General features: G+C 41.3%; 1 protein-coding gene across 3 annotated transcripts in view; it reads left to right on the plus strand.

Annotated features, from left to right (window-relative positions):
* The window catches only part of arid1b (AT-rich interactive domain 1B), a 161,683-nt gene that overhangs the window by 29,750 nt on the left and 111,483 nt on the right, over positions 1-20,450 (plus strand). For all 3 annotated transcript variants that reach the window (XM_063908161.1, XM_063908162.1, XM_063908163.1), the window contains exon 3: positions 12,405-12,560. In XM_063908161.1, coding sequence (XP_063764231.1) covers positions 12,405-12,560 — 156 coding nt within the window. The remainder of the gene's footprint in view (positions 1-12,404; positions 12,561-20,450) is intronic.

Below are 20,450 nucleotides of genomic sequence, written 5' to 3' on the forward strand. Positions count from 1 at the left end.
GGAAGCCCCAATAAATCAGCCTCTCTGCCAGGAAAGATGGAGCGAGAGGAGGGGTGGGGGTACAAAGGGGACCACTCCAGCCTCGTCACCACCCTCCCTTTTTTTTTTCGCTGTTCAAAGTACACATCTGAACCTTGCTGATACACACAACACACAGTTTCTGTCTTTCTTCTCCACAACTCCAGACCTGCACTCCATGCCAGCCCACAGGGACACTGGGCATTTTTACCTCACACTTAAAAAAGACATTAGGGGAGAGAGGGAAAGAGAGGGGAGGAAGTGGGGGGTAAAGGAGAGGAGAGAAAAGGATTCACAGAAAGGAGGTCTTCTCTATGGAAAGTCTGATTAATTAAGGGTTCCTCTCTGGCTATAGAATAGATGAAGTTTCAGGATCAATTAATTAGCAGGCTAGCCTACGCATGTCAATGGCTCTAATAGCCTGCTCTCATTTGTAACTTTTATTACCCCGCCGCTGTGGAGTTGCTCTCAGCCAATCAGACGCCACGTGGAGGCGATGCTAGGTTGCCATTAACTAGAAAGGGTGGGGGGGACTCCCCTCCCTCCCTCCCATTCTCACAGAGCAGCTGAAGCAACACTATCAATTATATCAATGTAAAGTGTGTATACGCTAGATCAAACATCAATGAAGATGGCAAAACACAGAATGGGACATGCATTAGTAAATTCTGTGTCCTAGGTATAATGTAGATTGTGCTTTATATTTGTGATAGGATTCAAAGGATTTGTAAGCCATTAGTGAAATTAGAAAACAAGCTTTCAATTTTTTCTGTTGCATTAGTTATATGAGCTCCAGACTCTCCATCATTCTCTCGTAGGCAGGTGAAGTGATGTTGGAATTGAATATAATTTAGTGTTGAATGCAGGCAATCGGTGTAAAGCTTTAAAAAAATGGAGTGTTTTTGAGGGATCCAGGCTCAATGCTCTGTCTGCGGCGCTCTATATGTGCCTATTGATAAGATAAAAGGGCAGAGAGATGAAAGTAGAGCGAATCGGAGGGAGTGATGACGAGAGGGGAAAGAAAGGGTTGCTTTACGTCTCTGCCGAGTTAGTGGGGGATTAGTCACTGCTCTAATTGGCTCAGCAAGAATTCATCTCGGTTTTCTTTTTAGATTAGAGATAGATTTTTACACAGGTCAAGTCTGCCGCAGCTTCTCCGTTTCTGGGCTTCATTTGTAGAGCGGGGGAAAGTGAAGAGACGTGACACACCATCAACTTTTGAAAACAGATCAGAGGACGCTCAGATTGGCATGATCAAGGTGCTACCACATCCATCCATTTGGTGTTGGATTGGTTTGAGAAGAGAAGATGAAGACGGGGCCCAGTTTTATAGACTTTGGAGGGTAACTTCAAAGTACTTCAAAGTCTGACATACTGTAATAACCTGAATTAAGGTCGAGATGAATTTCAAGAAGTCACCTTTTGAGATGAGCACTAAGGATAATAAATCTCGTACATAAATAGTCTCTTAGAAAAATGTATTTATTGAAAAAATACCTTTAAATTCCATTACACCATCTCAAGAGAATAAACTAGTAGATACTAGTATTAACCAAACATAATGAACACTTTTGGAAGGTTAAGTTGAAAGAAAGGAGACAGACAGACGGAGAGAAAAGTGTTGAATGTTTAAGTGTATTACAAAGTCCTATATTTAGGCCAATAGGTTTAGGGTTAGGTTCATAGATATTTTGAGTATTATGTGTTAAGTTATCATACAGTGATGTATCCACATGACAAAGAATACATGTTATTTAATTATACACCCAGTTGCCAATTTATTAAATGCTTCAGGTTCGCTAGAGAGGTGTTGCGTCAACTTTAGGTTGCAGTTGGTGTTGCTGTTTAACTATGTTGAGTTATTCTAAGCTGTTATCCTTCCCCTTCCCATCCCAGTCCCCATTCAAATAAACTGCATAGTTAATAACGTATAGGGGAAATATACTGTGTCCAAACACTGGACTGTCACATAGAAGATCAATGTTAATTTCCTTAGTGAAATGTGTCAATGTTGAGGTCCTGAAGTTACAAACAAACATACATATCTGATTTTTAAAACCGAACCAAGTTTTGTGGGTTTTTGTTTTTTTTCAACTTACAGTGTTATCCATTTGTTTGAAACTGCAATCGTAATCCAAAAAACTACTGTATAGTGCTTTACAGTTCTAAGTTAACCAACACCTCATTAGAGTTTGAACAAAAACGTATTCTTCCAGAGGTGTCATGTTAACATAAGCCTACCTGCTGTACCCCTTTAACTCATCATCCTCACATCACCAACTCCTGATTCATCTCTCACAACCCCCCCCCCCCCCCACACTCTTACCCGAAGCGACTCCACAATCCACGGAGTCATTGTCATTTAACACAGCTGCACCTCAGAGCGTCAGCATCCGAGAACGACAGCCTCACAGCAGGGGATGTAAAATACGAGTATAATCTCCCGCGCTGATGACAATCGCTAATGGTGAACAAGCGTGTTTCAACTAGAAGCCCTCCCTTCCTTCCTCCCTCCCTCCTTTTTCAGATGTAATTGACTTGACTCCTACACAAGTTGGAGCCCGTCATCGCAGCGAGCGCAGAAAAACGCTGGAACGAATGATCAGAAAGACATTTCAGGGTTATTTTGCGCTAAATTTTGATGTTTACATGTGTCGAAAGCCTTCCTTCCTTCTTTATACCTTTTTACTTTAATGATGATTGTTTTTTATCTGTCAAGAAATAATTAAGTTTGAGTTACCTCTAGTATCAGGTAGACAAAATGTCCAATATAAACTGGGATTATTGATCTATTTACTGTTTTCTTTGTGGCAAAGACTTCCATAACTCCTTCAGAATCAACATCTGCACCCTCTGTCATTCAGATCCATTTTTGACCACCCCCCCAATGAATCACATAAGCTTTTTTTTTTAGCTTCTCAATTTCCCCTCTTTCTTCTGTCTTTCTTGGCCCCAGATTGGGGTCAGGAGTTTAGTAGGGGAAAAACATTTGGAGCCGGTGGCACGGGGCCCAGAGCCTCTCGCAAAAAAATAAATAAAATAAAATAAATCGCTGTTCACACACACATTACAGAGAGCATTAACCTGCCCTGCTCTGCCTCTCCAAATGTCTCCATTACGGCTCTGCTTGGAACAACACAGGCAGCGCTAGTCGCAGCCAGCCATCAATTGATGTGAGCAGAAAACTGAGAATTACAGGGAGGGAAAAATAAAGGAAGACAGACAGGGGGCAGAGAGCAACATTTGGCAGTCTTCAGAAAGGAATCAGAGATGAAAATATAGAAAAAAAACACAGCCTGTGTGTCTAACAGTCGATAGCTTACACTATCTGCTCGCTTTCACTCGCCGTCAACGCAATGTTGATGTTATCACCGGGTCGATAAGTCACAATCTTTGAATAGACAGGCTTGTGTTTTCATTTGGGAATAAAAACTGCGGTATATGAAGTGCACAATGCTTCATACAATGAAAGTACCAGACAATACATCTGGAATTTGTTTTTCTTTGTTGAGTGTGATAGTGTTTCTGTGTTTAAATTCAGCCTTTATTCTGGTTTCTAGCACACCACGATTGAGAGTCTGGTATATCCCTCACCCTTTTTGTCTCAGTCGTCCAAGGGCAGCTCATTCCTTAAGGTGTCAAGGGCCTCCCAATGTATGAGGACTGGGGGAGAAAGAGATTTCTAAGAGAGGTATGGAGCGGCGTCACCTTGCGAGGTATGACGGGTATATGGTTATGCGTCCCGTCTTCTCTTGCCTAATGTTTAATCATGAGTCTGTTGATGCTGATCTGTCCCACACACATAAGGACTCACCTTCACCAACCCAAACCATGCTGTGATTGGCTAGTAGATTTGTTTTGGTCCTGAGTGTAAAGTGTTGTCAGCTGTACCAGATCAGCTCAGATGTAAATTGTTTCTCTAGATGTGAACTTATTTTACAAAAATGAGCAGAGTTTTTATTCGCGGTATATTGCCAGTGACTTAAACAACAGCACATACAGTGGGGCAAAAAAGTATTTAGTCAGCCACCAATTGTGCAAGTTCTCCCATTTAAAAAGATGAGAGATGCCTGTAATTTTCATCATAGGTACACTTCAACTATGAGAGACAGAATGGGGGAAACAATCCAGGAAATCACATTGTAGGATTTTTAATGAATTAATTGGTAAATTCCTCGGTAAAATAAGTATTTGGTCACCTACAAACAAGCAAGATTTCTGGCTCTCACAGACCTGTAACTTCTTCTTTAAGAGGCTCTTCTGTCCACTCGTTACCTGTATTAATGGCACCTTTTTGAACTCGTTATCAGTATAAAAGACACCTGTCCACAACCTCAAACAGTCATACTCCAAACTCCACTATGGCCAAGACCAAAGAGCTGTCAAAGGAGACCAGAGACAAAATTGTAGACTTGCACCAGGCTGGGAAAACTGAATCTGCAATAGGTAAGCAGCTTGGTGTGAAGAAATCAACTGTGGGAGCAATTATTAGAAAATGGAAGACATACAAGACCACTGCTAATCTCCCTCGATCTGGGGCTCCACGCAAGATCTCACCCCGTGGGGTCAAAATGATCACAAGAACGGTGAGCAAAAATCCCAGAACCACACGGGGGGACCTAGTGAATGACCTGCAGAGAGCTGGGACCAAACTAACAGAGGCTACCATCAGTAACACACTACGCCGCCAGGGACTTAAATCCTGCAGGTCCAGACGTGTCCCCCTGCTTAAGCCAGTACATGTCCAGGCCCGTCTGAAGTTTGCTAGAGGGCATTTGGATGATCCAGAAGAGGACTGGGAGAATGTCATATATGTCATTTTGTCTCTCATAGTTGAGGTATACCTATGATAAAAATTACAGGCCTCTCTCATCTTTTTAAATGGGAGAACTTGCACAATTGGTGGCTGACTAAATACTTTTTGGCCCCACTGTATGTTCTGAATATTTGACACTATCTTGTTGCCATGGTAGCATTGTATTGCGTGTTTTATACATCATAAAATACTAAAAGCTCATTGTAGTACTAAATCTCATTCTCTATGATTTGGTGACTAACTAAATGTTGTCTAATGCAGCACACAGGAATGTTGGAGTGGAAAAGTCCAGCAAAAGAAAGAGTTTGTAGAACCAAAACTTAATTAGAGATGCACATTTTGGGTCATGGATTGTCTTCAAAATCACAACACTGAACAAAAGCACCCCTATTCTAAAGTGAGCTGCAACAGCCAATCAAACGGGTCGCCTAATGTCGAGCATCTGAGACAAATCCCACATTAACAATTAAGAATACAAATCTTAAATTGAGCCAACTTGTTTAAAATATAGGTCCATATAATACAAATGAAATGTTTTTTGTGTAAATCAAATCAAATAATTAGAAAAGGTATTTATTTTCAATAAAATGATACACATCTTTAATCAAAGCGTTTACTATATATAAGGTAAATACGTTTTCTTTAATTATCTATTCACCACAACTCAATCTTTAACTTCATTTTAAGGTATCATGAGTATCTAAAACGAATTAAGGGATCCTTTATTTCCCCCATAAATCCTGCAATCCTGCTATATATTATTTTAAATCACTGGTTTTGTTAAATTTTACAGGCAGATATTTTAAGGAGTGAGAGACAGAAAGACAGCAGGAGGGAAGGCAAGATGGAGGTCAACTGACAAATGTGACAGTTGGATAATTTAAATGCTTCAGCCTCTTATAGCATGTAGGCTTTAGAGAAATATATGAGGCGAGAGTTATTTTGATAACGCTATACTTTTTTTATTCTTTTGACTGACACATCTGTCAACTGCTGCTTCTCCCCTACTGTTCATACCTGCTACACTTTCTTACTAAAATGTCCTTTGATTATATGCCTTTATGTGATCTAAAATCTAAATACAAAATAAACCCAGTTTCCTTTTGCTATCTGTTTACAAATGCAATTATTTTAATGTCACCAGCTTTTGTATATTTACATAGATCCTTGTAGTCAAGTTCTGATAAGCTTATGTGAGTAAAATACTATTTAAAGACAGGTGTCTGTCAGTAGGTACAGTAACTTAGCATGCAGTTATTATGTTCATCTTCATATTCCTCATACTCCTGGCTTCCAGTTTATTTTTTATTCATTTGGGACGATTGTTAGGAAGACTTATTTGCCAAAAATCCTGAAGAAAAATGTCTGCCCTTTAGAAAAACACACTTAACATGCAACAGCAACAGTTTTTGATCGATATATATCATTGTATGATTAAGTCCAAGCAATAACATATATGTTTAGCTTGCTGCCAAGATACTTAATGAAAGTTGAATGGGATTATATATAAAAATGTCAGTTTGAATCGATGACGTTGGGCTTTCAGTGTAATGCATGCTACTGTTAGCAAAGCAGGTACAGAATCCATCAGTTTCTGTGCAGGATATAAATACAACACAGTGCTAAACGTGTTCTCTATTATAGATCTGCTAAATCAGTTAGCACTACTGCCACAGCGGGGTTATTTGTTATTATTATTATCAACTATATGTTTGGGCATTTGCATCTCTAAAGGCCATGTGTGAAACAGCACTAGGCAATAGGGCTGTGTACATAAATAAACTCAAACAGTCAGTATGTATACTAAACTGGCTCTTGATAAGCACTATGTACCATGATGTAATGCACAGAAAAAGTTGAGGATTGGTTCAATCCAATTTGAAAATATAAAACCACATTTTGGTTAGTACTGAAATGACTCTAGGAACACCTCGGAAAACAAGTAAATTAATCTTTGGATAAAATATATGTTTGGTTTTTTTTACCTATTGACGTCTGAGAGCAGTAACCTGGTACTGTATCATCTGAAGTTGAAAACGGTAGTATAGTATGTACATTTTTACCATGAAATGTATTACTTTTACTATGAAGTGTGGAATTGTAAGAAAGAAAAGGCAAATCCGATGATTAGCTTCTCTCTCAGTAGAGTCCTGCCAGGTTGTGATGATGTAGGGATGGATAACAGTTGAAATCCCTGCTACTCACTGAGGTATTGTATCTTACAATAATGACTCATTATATACTACTATTTCATACTTTTGAAAGTACAATATTTGTATTTTTTACTGTATTGTACCAATGAAAACTGTCAAATACGTGCACTGTTGGTAAGGCAAGAAATATTCATGAAGCACATTTTAACAACAAGGCAATTTAGTCTTTAAGCGATTGACAACATTTATTAATAGCACTAATAACCAAATTAAACCTATTAAAACATCTTTTAAATAAAATGTAGAAACAGTGACTTAAAAGTTTAAATTACAAATAAAAGTTAGTGCTGTGTAAGATATGAAGGTATTTTATTTAATATACAGTGAACGTCAATCTGACTTTTTTTTCATTTTTTATTACAATTTCTTGAGATCTCTTTTCAGCTGTCTCGAGAACTTGCATGTTTTGTTTAAAATGTTCCCTCCTTTTGCTCTGTGTATTGCATCATACTGCAAAATAAAAGAGAAGCATTAAAAAAGTGAGTTTTGTTTTGTCACCTTTCTGCTTAAGTCTCCTTAGAATCAATATGTAGCCATTAGAACGCAAAGTGCTGCAGCTGATTTATCCCGGCTCTTTAGTACTATTTGATTAATTACCTTCACCTGGTGTTCCTGGTGCCAATCTGAGCGCTACGAACTGCATTAAACATCTCTCTCTGCCTCTTCCATACCTCCTCAAATTATGTGAGTATAAAAGAACTTGAAGCTCCACTGAAGCTCTTTGCCGTCTCCTTCCTGTCTCCATTCGTCTTCATCATTATTTCGCATTACCCTCCTCTAAGACTCTTCTTGCTTCCTTCCTCTGCTTCTCTTTTACACTTGTCTGTGTCGCTCCATCCTCCCCACATATCTCTCTGTCTGCCTCGCGTCTTTATCTGTCTCTCTCTGACTTTATCGTGTGAAACATCGCTTTATCCATCCCTTTTAAGTATCTCAGTCTGTAACGCCGCTCCTCTATCTCCCCTCTGCCTCTTATCTCTCCATCTCTGTCTCTCTAAACATTTCTCTTTACCATCGTCTCTGGGTCTCCTCACATGTCTGTATCATGTTTTATGTTGTTTCTTTTGTCAGCTCATCTGTCTCTTCATTGCTTATAACCCTATTTTTTCATATCTATCTATCCCTTCTGTGGTCTGTAATGGCCTACTAGCAGGACAGCGTGCTGATGCGTTGCCTGTCAGTTTGTGTGTGTTCGGGGGTCAGGTTTGTGGCTCTGCTTAGCTCACTGGTTGGCTGAGTCCATATGTCAATCAAAATTGCTGACCTGTGATCCCGTTACCAGCCAGTCGCATCGCCTCTTTGACAGAATTAACAAAAGTATTGCTCATTGGCCCAGTTGAATAACAATCAGTGCATTGTTTGGTGCACGGTTTTTAAATGGCTGATTAAACACACACACACACACACACACACACACACACACACACACACACACACACACACACACACACACACACACACACACACACAAACATCACTGCGATGGATAAGGGGTTAGCATCGCTATTTATTCCCCTGTGTTTGCAGAGCAGGAAGAAATTGTCTGCCTTTGTATATGATTTCTGTGTTGATAGATTTTTGATTGAGTTTTTCTCTGTGTTTGTGTCTTTGTATCTTAATATGCCGCCAAGGCTTTTGTTTTCATCACACTGTTTTCTGGAGTTTATGGTGAATTATTTGCTTCGCAGGACGTCTATTCTGCGTCATTTCTCCCTACAGCACCTCACATCTGCTGTCATTTCATTACAGACATTTGTTTGACACCGTGTGCCTGCCAAGACACTCTGGATAAATCACACTGTTATTTTCTCTGCTTCCACACACCTGAGCGGAAGGAAAAAAGGCAGAAAATGGTCTTATTTTCTACATCCAGCAGTTGTTTTTATTGGTGTAAGCAGCGGCACAGCGAGTCTGTTTATCACTAAGCATATTTTCAGTCAAAGGGAATCAGGTTTCAGTGAGCTGGTGTGTACTCAGTGGGTACAGTACATTCATGCAGTCGCCCCCAGCGATCAAACAGAAGCTGCGTTTGAATGGCTCTTTCTTCCCTCGCAAAGCCACTGTGACAGGTTGCTACTTGTTAGACCTCCAGTCTGCCTGCTGTCTCTGTTCCTATTCGACTGACTGACTGGCGGTATTTGGTTTGTCTCCATGTTTGTCTCCAATGCTTGCTTACCTTATTTCCTGTCTACGTGCATACAGATCTGTTAGTATCTGCTCTTAAATACCCTGAAAACATTGATTTTTTAAATAACTGTTAAGGTCCCCTATAAAGGTTTTTCTATAGATATGTATGAAGTTGTTGCAGGTAACTAGAAAATAAGCTTTTCATAGCAGCATTAGCTTTTTTTAAAGCACAAATTAAATAAATATTGGCTCTTTTTAGTTTTAGGCTCCCACTAAGCCATGCCAGGTGCTGTAACCAACATTTATTTTCATTTTCATTTAACTTGCATGTTATTTTCTTGATGCATTGCTGTCTAAAAAATCTCAGAATATAGTCAAATATATTCATTCCAGTTTATTAAGTCCAGAGTTATGTCTTTAATATATTATTTTCAGTCTAAAACTCAAACATATTAAGTATTATTACAAAATAAAACTGCATTCTTTTGCCATTTTTACATGAAAAATTACTTTAATGATTATCAAAATATTTGAAAAACAGTTAATAGTATGCAGCGATTGTTAATGTAATAAAAAGAAAGCTGTGTTTTCTGTGCGCTGACATGTAAAAGAGTCTGCTTTGAAAATGTCTATTCGTATCCATTAAAGAGGATATGGACCCAGTGAATTCAGTGGTGTGAAATAATAGCACAATTTCTGGAATTTTCCAAACTTAAAAAAATCCAGAAAATAAGAATAACATAGCATAACACAAAAAGCTCAACATGTTTATTTTTACCCATGCATTCAGTCACGGGCGGATATAAAGCAGAGAGAGGCAGCAGACGAAACGTTGGTGTATTTGAGCTTTCTTGTTCCCGCCGCTTGCTAGCTCTGTCCCAGGTGTATTTTTACATATAAAATATCCGTAACTCAAACTGGCAATTTTAAAGACAACAGAAACTGATGTAGTTTATTATTAATTCATTAGCTTCCCGTGCTCTCTAACAAGGTTATTAATAGCTCCAAGAGGATTTTTTCAGAAACAAAAAAACCCAAAGAGCTGTTCTGCGTTAACCCTTTTCTGTGTGCCTCGTCTTTATCCCGGCCTACCTTCACCTATCTACTCCTCCGTCTGTCTGTCACTGTCTGCCCGTATCTGTCTGTCTGCCTGTCATTGTGTTTGTCTGAGAAAGGAACCCACCCACGGTTGTCTGGTCTCGATCTCCATGGCGACCTAATCCTCGCCAATCCCAGAACAGTAGTGTTCCAGTTGAGACCCACTGTGTGTTACAGCAGCCTGTCATCACTGATCAGAGGATAGAGTCGCTTCTGTTTTATCAGAGTGGCTTTGATCTACAACTAATGGTGTGTGTGTGTGTGTGTGTGTGTGTGTGTGTGTGTGTGTGTGTGTGTGTGTGTGTGTGTGTGTGTGTGTGTGTGTGTGTGTGTGTGTGTGTGTGTGTGTGTGTGTGTGTGTGTGTGTGTGTGTGTGTGTGTGTGTGTGTGTGTGTGTGTGTGTGTGTGTGTGTGTGTGTGTGTGTGCGCGCGCGCGCGCCTTTGATTGTCTTTCTTACCTTAACAAATCCCTACATACTAAACAGACAACTTGAAATCATATGCATTCATTTGAGTACTATGTCTGCAGTGTGTGTGCGTGTGTGTGTGTGAGTGTTGCCCTGGCCTGCAGTAATGAATCCAGTAGTGCTGTTGGCATGAGCGGGGCCATGCTATTAACCTCTCTGCCAGCTAGACTGATCTCACCCTGTCTGTCTGTCTCATCGGCCTAATGACACTCACACAGACACACACACACACACACACACACACACACACACACACACACACACACACACACACACACACACCCAACACACATGGACCTGTCCTTTCTAATCAAATTTTCATTGAAGTGAAAAGTATTCTACATTGTCCAATCATCTCTATTCACAGTGTCAAAAAGCTTCTGCCAGCACGGAGAGAAGATTTCTTTTTCAACACCCACTCAAAGGAAGTTACTCTTCAAAACTATTTCTAACGTTTTAATCTCCACTTGCCCTCTGCAGCCAGAGGATCACATTTTACACCAGCCACCACTTTCAACAGCGCTTTTATGACTGGCTGCGTTTTTCTCACTTTACAGTCACAGTAAAACTACAATATGGATGTGTGCTCTTTACTTTTGATCTGACAAGACCGTAGTGTAGTGGTTCCGTGACGTTGTAGTCCCCTATTATATCATCATTTGAGATATAAATCTCTCGAGACTCTAACTTTGCCAAGCCTGCCAAAAGAAGATTTAAAGAGACATTTCAAAGCCTGGGACTCGGAGTAAAAGCTTGAGGTGGACGATGAACTTCACATACGCCCCAAATTACAGCCTGTGTGCTTGTTTAATGAGCTTGTGGCAGCACTTTTGGTCATCACTAAATAAAAAAAGCAACTTGACAAGTTGGGGGAAAAATATGACATGAAAAATGCTGTCAAATTGCTTCACCAGTAGTCGTAAATGTTGTATAATAGTCTGTACTTGGCGTGTGTGTGTGTCTGTCTGTGTGTGTGTGCGCGCGTGAATGAGGAAAACCCCAGCCTCCGTAGGAATCCTTAGAGGAGTGAAGAGCACCTGGCTCTGACTGTAGTCATAACAAACGACAAGAAGGGATTTAGACTACATTTGTATCGGTGCCAGCTTGTTACACGCACTCCGTGTTCACATTCATTCTCATAACCGGCGTGTAATGTAGCATTGGGACTTGGCGTGGCTTCGCCCTCGCGAGTTAGTTCTTTAACTGCACTGCTCTGGAATGCCCCGGCTCATCCATGTGTCCCTCATTAGGGTTACGGCCTGGGACGGGCCAGCGGTAATATCCAACACACCTCATCCCATCTGTGAGCGGAGATAATGTAGAGAGGAGGATGCATTTGGCAAGCCGGAGGACATAAAGTTAGAGGTTTCTGCAGTGAGAGTTCATTAGGAGGAGGACTGCTGGGAGACGGGTGTCAGCCTGGTCTGAGCTAAATTAAAAGTGTTAGCTCAGGGACAATCACATGAATTGGGGAATGGATAGAGGCCAGTTGGTGTTGGCCAATATGAAATGTTTTATTTTTATTTGATCTTTCCAAATACAATTTCAGATTATGCTTTTGACTATTACAGTACACCACCCTGAACTTGCTGTGATGCCTCCTAATTGCCCCTGACAGCCTCCTCAATGCTTCCCCTCTAACCGTCGTGTGATTGGTTGTTTCAGCAGGTGGCGCCATATGGACAGCAGGGGATGGGGGGCTTCAGCCAACAGCAACAGGCGGGGCAGCAGGGGAACCCTCCGTACTTCAGCCCCCCCCAGCAGACCCCGCCAGGACCAAGTCAAAGCCCCTACCTGCAGCCTCGACCACCCCCGCAACAGGTACTAACAAAAACTCATCAGACCCAGACACTGTGGTGTTTGCCGGGGACATTCAGCTCCAAAGACCCCTTGACATGCCTTGAGCAAAAAAATGGAAACGATTACCATAACTCAATACAAAATATGAATAAATATATCAGATCCACATTGATGCGCAGATGTTGCTGATCACATGTAACATCGAGAATAACATTTGAAACATCAGCCAGAAAGGGATTTCATCCAAATCTTTTTCCATGGGTTGTATTTTAATATTTTAGTGGTGCTGAAATTGGAGAGATCATCTTAAGGGATAGAGTGTGTGTGGGTGTGTGTGTGTGGTCCAACATGCCTGGTATATGTGGTCCCATTATTCCCTCGCATTATTTATAAGAAGGTATTTTAGGTAAATATCACTGTGTGCTCCTATATATTTTCATAACATCTCAGCACACACACACATACACTCTCTCTCTTACAGAGACAGGACTAAAATGCAATTCCAGTCCACAGTGATACAGTATAAACAAATATTGAACATCTTCTATGCATACAGACTCGCCTGCTTGAACCCAGAATCCTCAGTACAACAAAAGGCCTGTTGCGCAGATTTGGATTGAGGCTCGTCCTGCCAAGTTTCAGTATGTTGTTCTGTTGAAGTTTTCCATTGGGGATCTGGGTTCAAGCAGTTGTTTTAGAGTTGAGTGAAGGCTGCCCATGTGTTTCCCATCCACTCTGCAGCCAGAGGGATCTATCAGCCTGCATGGAGTGACTCTGGCTAACAGCCTTTCCCGGGATCAGAACAGAGCAGAAACAAAACAGAGCAGGAAAAAAACAGTACGAGACGGAAGAGATTACAGAGATACAGAACTGGACAGGAAGGGAAAGATCAGACAGAACCGGGAGGTAAAAGACTGGACGATGCAGAACTGGAAAAGAGACATGAGTGAGGTCAAAAGCAATTGTGCAAGATCAGCATCAGTGTTGTAGTTCATCAACAGGGTTGATAAGTCAATATCCAAACCTTGTTTGTTTTCAGTTAAGGAATACAGTTTTTAATTCCAATACTTAAGAGTCTATTAAAAGGAAAGATACATGACCACAATGCAAGCTACAACTAAACTGCTGCTGACATAATTAACAACAGAAGGTATTATTGTCACTTATTTTACTTTCTTTACTTAAGAAAATTGGAGGCAGGACTTTAAGCTGCAGTAGAGTTGCTACATTTACTTTATACGCATTTAGATTGTAAAGACATGTTCATGCAAAGAATAGCAAACCATCTCTTTATTAGAAGCATCCTCTTTATTTGGCCCAGAAACCTCTTTGGTTCACAAATGTGAGTGGAGTGTTTAAGCATCTGCACTCGTTGATGCCATTAGGCAGGGGGGTAGTCGGATCTGTCAAGGTAGTTATACTGTGATTTACTGAGATGAAGTTAAACCTTTCTTTAGACAGTCTTGAATAATGAGTACATGAAGACAAATAGCTAAGCAAAAAGCCATTGAAAACACAAAAGCAGGTTGTCAAAAAAATAAAATTGTTAGTCTTGGCATAGTAATTTTCACACTGAGTGAACATTTCAGCCAGCATGCCTTTTGTCTGTCACTGAAATAAAAGCACTTACTCTTATTCCCCCCCTTTAACATGCTCACACACAGACCGTGTTGCCTACCGCACAAACATTATTCACCCTAACTAGGAGAGGCTGAGATCCATGGCCAGGTTGACATTTTGTGACAGTAATGGTGTGTTTTCATCATTGCTGATGATGTGGCGCCAATTGACCCGCGCTGACATTTACACAACAGGTAGTTCTGCCCCAGCTCTCTGATTGGCCAAAGCCCGGTTTCACCTGTGCTGATAGGTCCCTTATTGGTTTCCATGCCAACTGCTGTTGTGACCAAAGAGCTGCTTTCCCTTTGTTTTTCATTGTTAGGCATGCACGCCACTTTAAGGGAAAATGTTTCAATCAGCACACATGGTTGTTAACGCTGCATAAAAGCCACAATAACGTCAGCAGCCACTGCATCAATGCTGCTTCACGCTGTCTTTACCTTTTAATCAAGAAGTCCTTCCTATGTGTTTGAGCTATATAGCATTTTATATCCCAGCAACACAGCAGGAGATGTGCCGACACCTCCTGATTCCTGTCTATTAGCCATCAAACTGTATACCAACTAAATCCTCTCTTTGAATATTAAGCTCCCAGCTCCCATACATTTTGACGTTTTAACAAGAAACCCTGCTATCAATGGAGAAGAACAGCCAAATGACCTTCTTTCCAACAAGCAGTACCATATGAAACTTAAAAGACTCCGGGTAAATGGAAATGTATAGATAGTAATTGGATAGATCTTTGGAATACATCCGTGTACTTGCACACAGCACGAATTCCATCTTTTGTCACAAGATGAGAATCCAGTTGCGAGCCCTCACTTTATTTCGGCAGTTTATGTTCAAGTAATTATTGAAAATAAACAATATTGATCATTAAAAAAAACTTGACATCTTAAACATTACAAAAACAAGCCTGTGCGCTGGCATTAGTTGTTAAACGATTCAGCAAGAGAGGAATTTAAAGAAGCAAAGAATACCAGAAAATAAAAGAATACATTTAAATAACGAGGAAACCAGGACTCTGTCTTAGATTTTGAAACATGTTTGGAAATGCAACTTAAACACTGCTGTGAGCAAAGATTACAAGTAGGAGATTCGGTGTGTTTTTAGCTCAGCGATGTTTTACTTTTATTTTTTCGGTGTGTTTCTTTCCATCAGTTTCTGTGTGTGTGCCTGTGTCTGTGTGTACACAAATCAGCCGAGTGTGCTGCAGCAATTCTGAGCTATGAAAAGGTCAAATGGTGACCTTTGTCTGTGATTCTGGGCTGAAATGAGACATGATGTGAGCCGCACGGAACGGATTACACACACACATACACACAATTGCAAGCGCATGCCAGATTAGGATGTCATTGTGGTTTTGACCCCAGTTTTTTGACCCTGCATTACTCTGCTGAAAAGTTCTTTATTTTGCTCTTCCTGCACTCTCTGCAGTTCCTTTCCCCCACTCCACTCCTATTAACCCTAGCCAGAGGACATCCTCCAGTTGATGGAACCATTCCAGCTGCCTTTGACACAGTTTTCGCTCTGCAACGAACCGCTATTAGCTGGTTTTGTAACAAATCGAAGTGAAAATGCCATCGTTCTTTGAGTCTATTGCACTGCTGTGACCTCATCCGATTACGAGGAGCAGAGCAGGATAAAAAGACATTTCTAAGAAATCAAGGCTGATACGAAAAAATAAAAAATATATAATAACATCAGGGAAGAAATGTGGGTGTTTTTCTGGTTTTTGAGTGCTGTGGGTGTTTGAGAACAGCAGATATTTTAAAATTGATGACTGCGAGTTGAAGTTTGCAGAAACACTCTAACATTGACTTATATTAATGGATTGAGAAGGCTTTTTAACCTCATGCAGTACTTTGTTTCTTAGTAGTACACTAACATATCACTGAATAAACACTCACTACAGTTACAAACACTAGAGAAAAATATATTTAAATGCCATATAATGGGCTCCCTTTTTCTTGAAGTATAATTTAACAGACCCTATAAATATCACGACTCTAATGTGTTTGGTATTATTGTTAGCTTCAATTACACAGTGAGACACATCTCTTAAAAGAAGAAAATCGGTGCCCTTTCTTCCTCTTCCCGGGCCATATTGCACTTGACTTATAACAGTTGAAGTGCATGATATTTTGTTACTGTCTTAATACGTTTCTACCTCATAAAACCAGAAATGAGAAAGCTCTGATTTCAAGAATTTGGAGATAATTTTTTATGGCATGTTTGCTTTATTGGGTAGTATACACTAGAGTATGACAGGATACTAAGAAGGGGAGGGGGAGGAGGTGAAATGCAACGCTGGCCAGCTGCCAGCCTTAAACTCCTCATAATACTGTGAGAACATGGTGCTGGCTTTCATCAGCTATTCCATGGAGATCTCACTATTTAATATTTCACCAAGACAAAGTGTGTTACAGTTGTTTTTCAGAGAGCATAACATGTCTCAGAATACGGCCTTGACTTATCTGTAGTATAATATAAACGGTGTGGTTAATTTGCTCTGAGTAGTATTTGTGTCTATAGTAAGGGATTTGACTGCTGGTCTTTGAAGAAGGAAGTCGTTCTGTGACATTTACTTCCTGTAGTGAAACCTTCCTATCCAATCTCCCCTGTGAAAACTGATCCCACCGGTCGTTTCCTCGATTGGCCTTAACTGTTTCCTCTTCCTGTCTGGGAGGAGGCTCTGGGGAGGTGTCAATGAGCTCAAAGCTGATTGGAGGAGACACGTTCACTTTACAGGGACCTACATTGAAGGAAGGTGATTCATTGGTTTGGATTAGTGATGCTCATGAGCACAACATCACATGACCCTAAGGTGGTGTGAACTAAACAACTACAGCAGGGCGAATGCTCTTAGGCTGGCGGTTCAAGCTATTTTAATTTTATTCTAAAAATACACTACTGAATGTGGCCCTTTCACAGTAGTTGGCCCTGTTATATGAGAGAATAAAAAGTACAGGCCACTGGATTGTTATCATGTTCTGCAATGAAACCATAGCATATTTTTACTGTCCTCTTAAAAACAAGTATCTCTAACATGCCAGAAGAACAGTGAGCTTTGTGAGCTGTTTGTGCATTTTGAAGATAATACAACAGCTTTTTAATGTTTTGTTATGAGAGACAGTGGATTTTTTGCTGTAAAAAACAAACATATAACCATTGAAGTAATAAAAAACAAATTGACATAAACACATTTGGAGAGGCACTGGACAGCAACAGTGTCCATTGTGCATTGTAAATGAAGTCTTCAGATCTGGACATCAGACATGTTTTTATGTATTTAGTGGCTGTTCTTGAATTTTCTGCATCACACAATACTTTGTAGGTGATCTCGTCCCAGTTGTTATGGGACTGTTGGTGTTAAAAGGTGGACTTGCTAAAGGCTTTGAAGGCTGTTCTTTTTTGACTTGAATGGTAATTCTTGATTCTTGATGAACAATAGTTTATGATTGTTCTGTAAATTCCTGTTTCCAAAGTCAAGAACTTTTAATTCAAGAAAACAAAATATACTCTCTCATTGCTCCATTCTATATTCTAGTTCCTTATATTGTAAAAAAGTAATAAGCAGGTATTTAGAGGGAGCCCTCCATAAACCACTGGGTGCTCGATATTGGCACAGCATCACCCTGGCTCCTTTACCTCTCCCTACAGTTGTTTCCTATTTCCTGTCAGTCACCCCTCCGCCCCAAACTGACTGCAGCAGCAGGCCCTTTCTCCCGCCCTCCGCCACCCCCGCTTTTAATCACACCAGGTTAATTAAAAGGCCGTCGAGCCTTTCTGCAGCCTGCCCCCCTGGCTTTATTACCCCCTTGCTGTATACTTGCTCTGCTGCCTCAATTACCATGACTGCCCCTCAGTGCACACACACACACACACACACACACACACACACACACACACACACGTACGGAAATGGGAGCTCACCTTGGCGAAGAGGTGGAGGGGAAGTTGAGGGGACAAGACAGAGGAAATGAGAGTCAGGAAGGACTGTGTGTTAAGTGAAAGCGAATAGGACGTGGTGAGAGTGGCTGGAAAGGTGTGTGTGTGTGTGTGTGTGTGTGTGTGTGTGTGTGTGTGTGTGTGTGTGTGTGTGTGTGTGTGTGTGTGTGTGTGTGTGTGTGTGTGTGTGTGTGTGTGTGTGTGTGTGTGTGTGTGTGTGTGTGTGTGTGTGTGTGTGTGTGTGTGTGTGTGTGTGTGTGTGTGTCTTGTGCGTGCGTAGGGGGCACGGTGTGTGTGTGGGTGGGGTGCTCAAAGTTCAATGTCATTAATTGGTCACCATTTGAATATTAAGTGAAGAACTCTGTTAATTAACAGGATAATAAAAGTGCTGCTGGCTGGAAGGGGGTGGACAGAAAGAGGGAGGGTGCGAGGGATGGAGGGAGGACAGGCTGCTGAAATGGAGGGCATATGGCGGGAGACGGGAGGAGGTAGAGAGGGGGAGAGAGAGGGAGAGAGGCTGGGTGCGGGGTGATAAGAGGGAGAGAGAGACGTCCATGGGTAAAGGTCTGGCAGTGGTAATTTGCGGAGAGCCGCGTTAATTGTCATAACCTTTTAAATGGCAGAGTTTATCGGAGTCCTCTAAATGTCCCCGCGTATCGCCACGGCAACCCTGGGCCTGCCGCACTGTGATTGGCCACCACTGACGAGCACTTAAGCTTGATGAGTTTTCAGGCACAAACTAAATGATAAAATTGAAAAAAAAACTATATATGCTGTATATGTCAACTAGGGGGTGTGTGTGTGTGTATGTGATAATGTGTCTGAGAAGATGTTTTTAATTTGGTGTGTTTTTTACCTCCACGTTGACTGACACTTGCTAATTGCTCGACTCGAATCCGCCACTGTTTTTTCTTTTCTTTTTCAGTCGTCTTTTTTCCCTTTTTTGATTTATGTTTGTTTTTGTACAGCCGAACTGCAATTCAAATGCAAATGAACGAGAACAGGAGAGGTGTTTTTGGAACGGTTAGGACAATCATAATGGCTCAGAAAAAAGAGGGCCGGTAGTTAGCGGCACAGCACCCTGGGGGCCTAATTTAGCTGCCATTTGTTAGGAAATGCCGCTACATTTGTTCTTGGATACAGACTTCACAGACAGAGAGAGAAAGAGAAAACACAAAAAAAAAATGTCAAAGTCGAGCTTGCCAACACACACCGCTATTGTTCCTCCGTGCTTTAGCTGAAGTCATGTGGGTGTACCAGTTTGGGAGGATGTCCTCTTTAACTGTGAGCCAAAGCAATTGAAGTGACTGGGCGGATGGGGGTGGTGGTGACGGGGACTTGCGAAGAGTGTGTGAAGTGAAGATGGTACAAAGACTGGCTCTTATTTGATTAGCCTGTGTAGAGGATGAGAATGAAAGCCCTGGCAACGGCATCTGCAGCTAACAGTGTCGGCTCCATCTGACATCATCCCTGAGGGACGGCCTGAGCACGTATCAGTGTGTGTTTGCATGCACATTGCTTTCTGTGTCGCCATTTCTGTTTATATGGGCAATATCTAGTAGGTGTGTGTGTGTGTGTGTGTGTGTGTGTGTGTGTGTGTGTGTGTGTGTGTGTGTGTGTGTGTGTGTGTGTGTGTGTGTGTGTGTGTGTGTGTGTGTGTGTGTGTGTGTGTGTGTGTGTGTGTGTGTGTGTGTGTGTGTGTGTGTGTGTGTTGTGTCGGTCGGTTGGTGCGCTGCTCCTCTCTTGTACTCTCTTTGTGCTAAAGGTCAGGGGGATTGCTGAGATAGAATCCAATCTGAAGGACACAGCGCTAGAACAGGCCCTGCTACAAATGGACCTATTAAGATAGGCTGGACACACACACATACACACAAACAGACACACACACACATAGCTCATGGATATATAAGCACACACACAGGAATCCTCGCATACACATAGCCACACACAGCAGCTGCTTCCATTCTAATGGTCACCTTTCCTCTTGATGATAATAATAGACCGTACCCTGGAATAAATGCCCATCATTTCCATGGCATCCAACCAACACACTGTTTTAAAAGGCACCTGCTGGAGAGGAAAGTAGGTCTGCCCTGTAATGTATTTACAGCATATCTGACATAATCAGAATGTAACTGCAATGTTTTCCAAATATTCCGAAATGGATCAAAAGATGTAAGTGTCAAGAGAACACGAGAGACGAGCACATCGTAACCAAATGTTGATTTGTCACATTTTTCAGAACACGGTGTAGCTCGCGCTCGCTGCTGATTGTTGCTTTAATTACGGTTCAGTCGGTCTGATTGGTGTGAGCATGTGTGCGTATCTGCAAGTCTGTGT

The sequence above is a fragment of the Eleginops maclovinus genome, chromosome 19, assembly GCF_036324505.1.
Source record: "Eleginops maclovinus isolate JMC-PN-2008 ecotype Puerto Natales chromosome 19, JC_Emac_rtc_rv5, whole genome shotgun sequence".
NCBI classification, from domain to species: domain Eukaryota; kingdom Metazoa; phylum Chordata; class Actinopteri; order Perciformes; family Eleginopidae; genus Eleginops; species Eleginops maclovinus.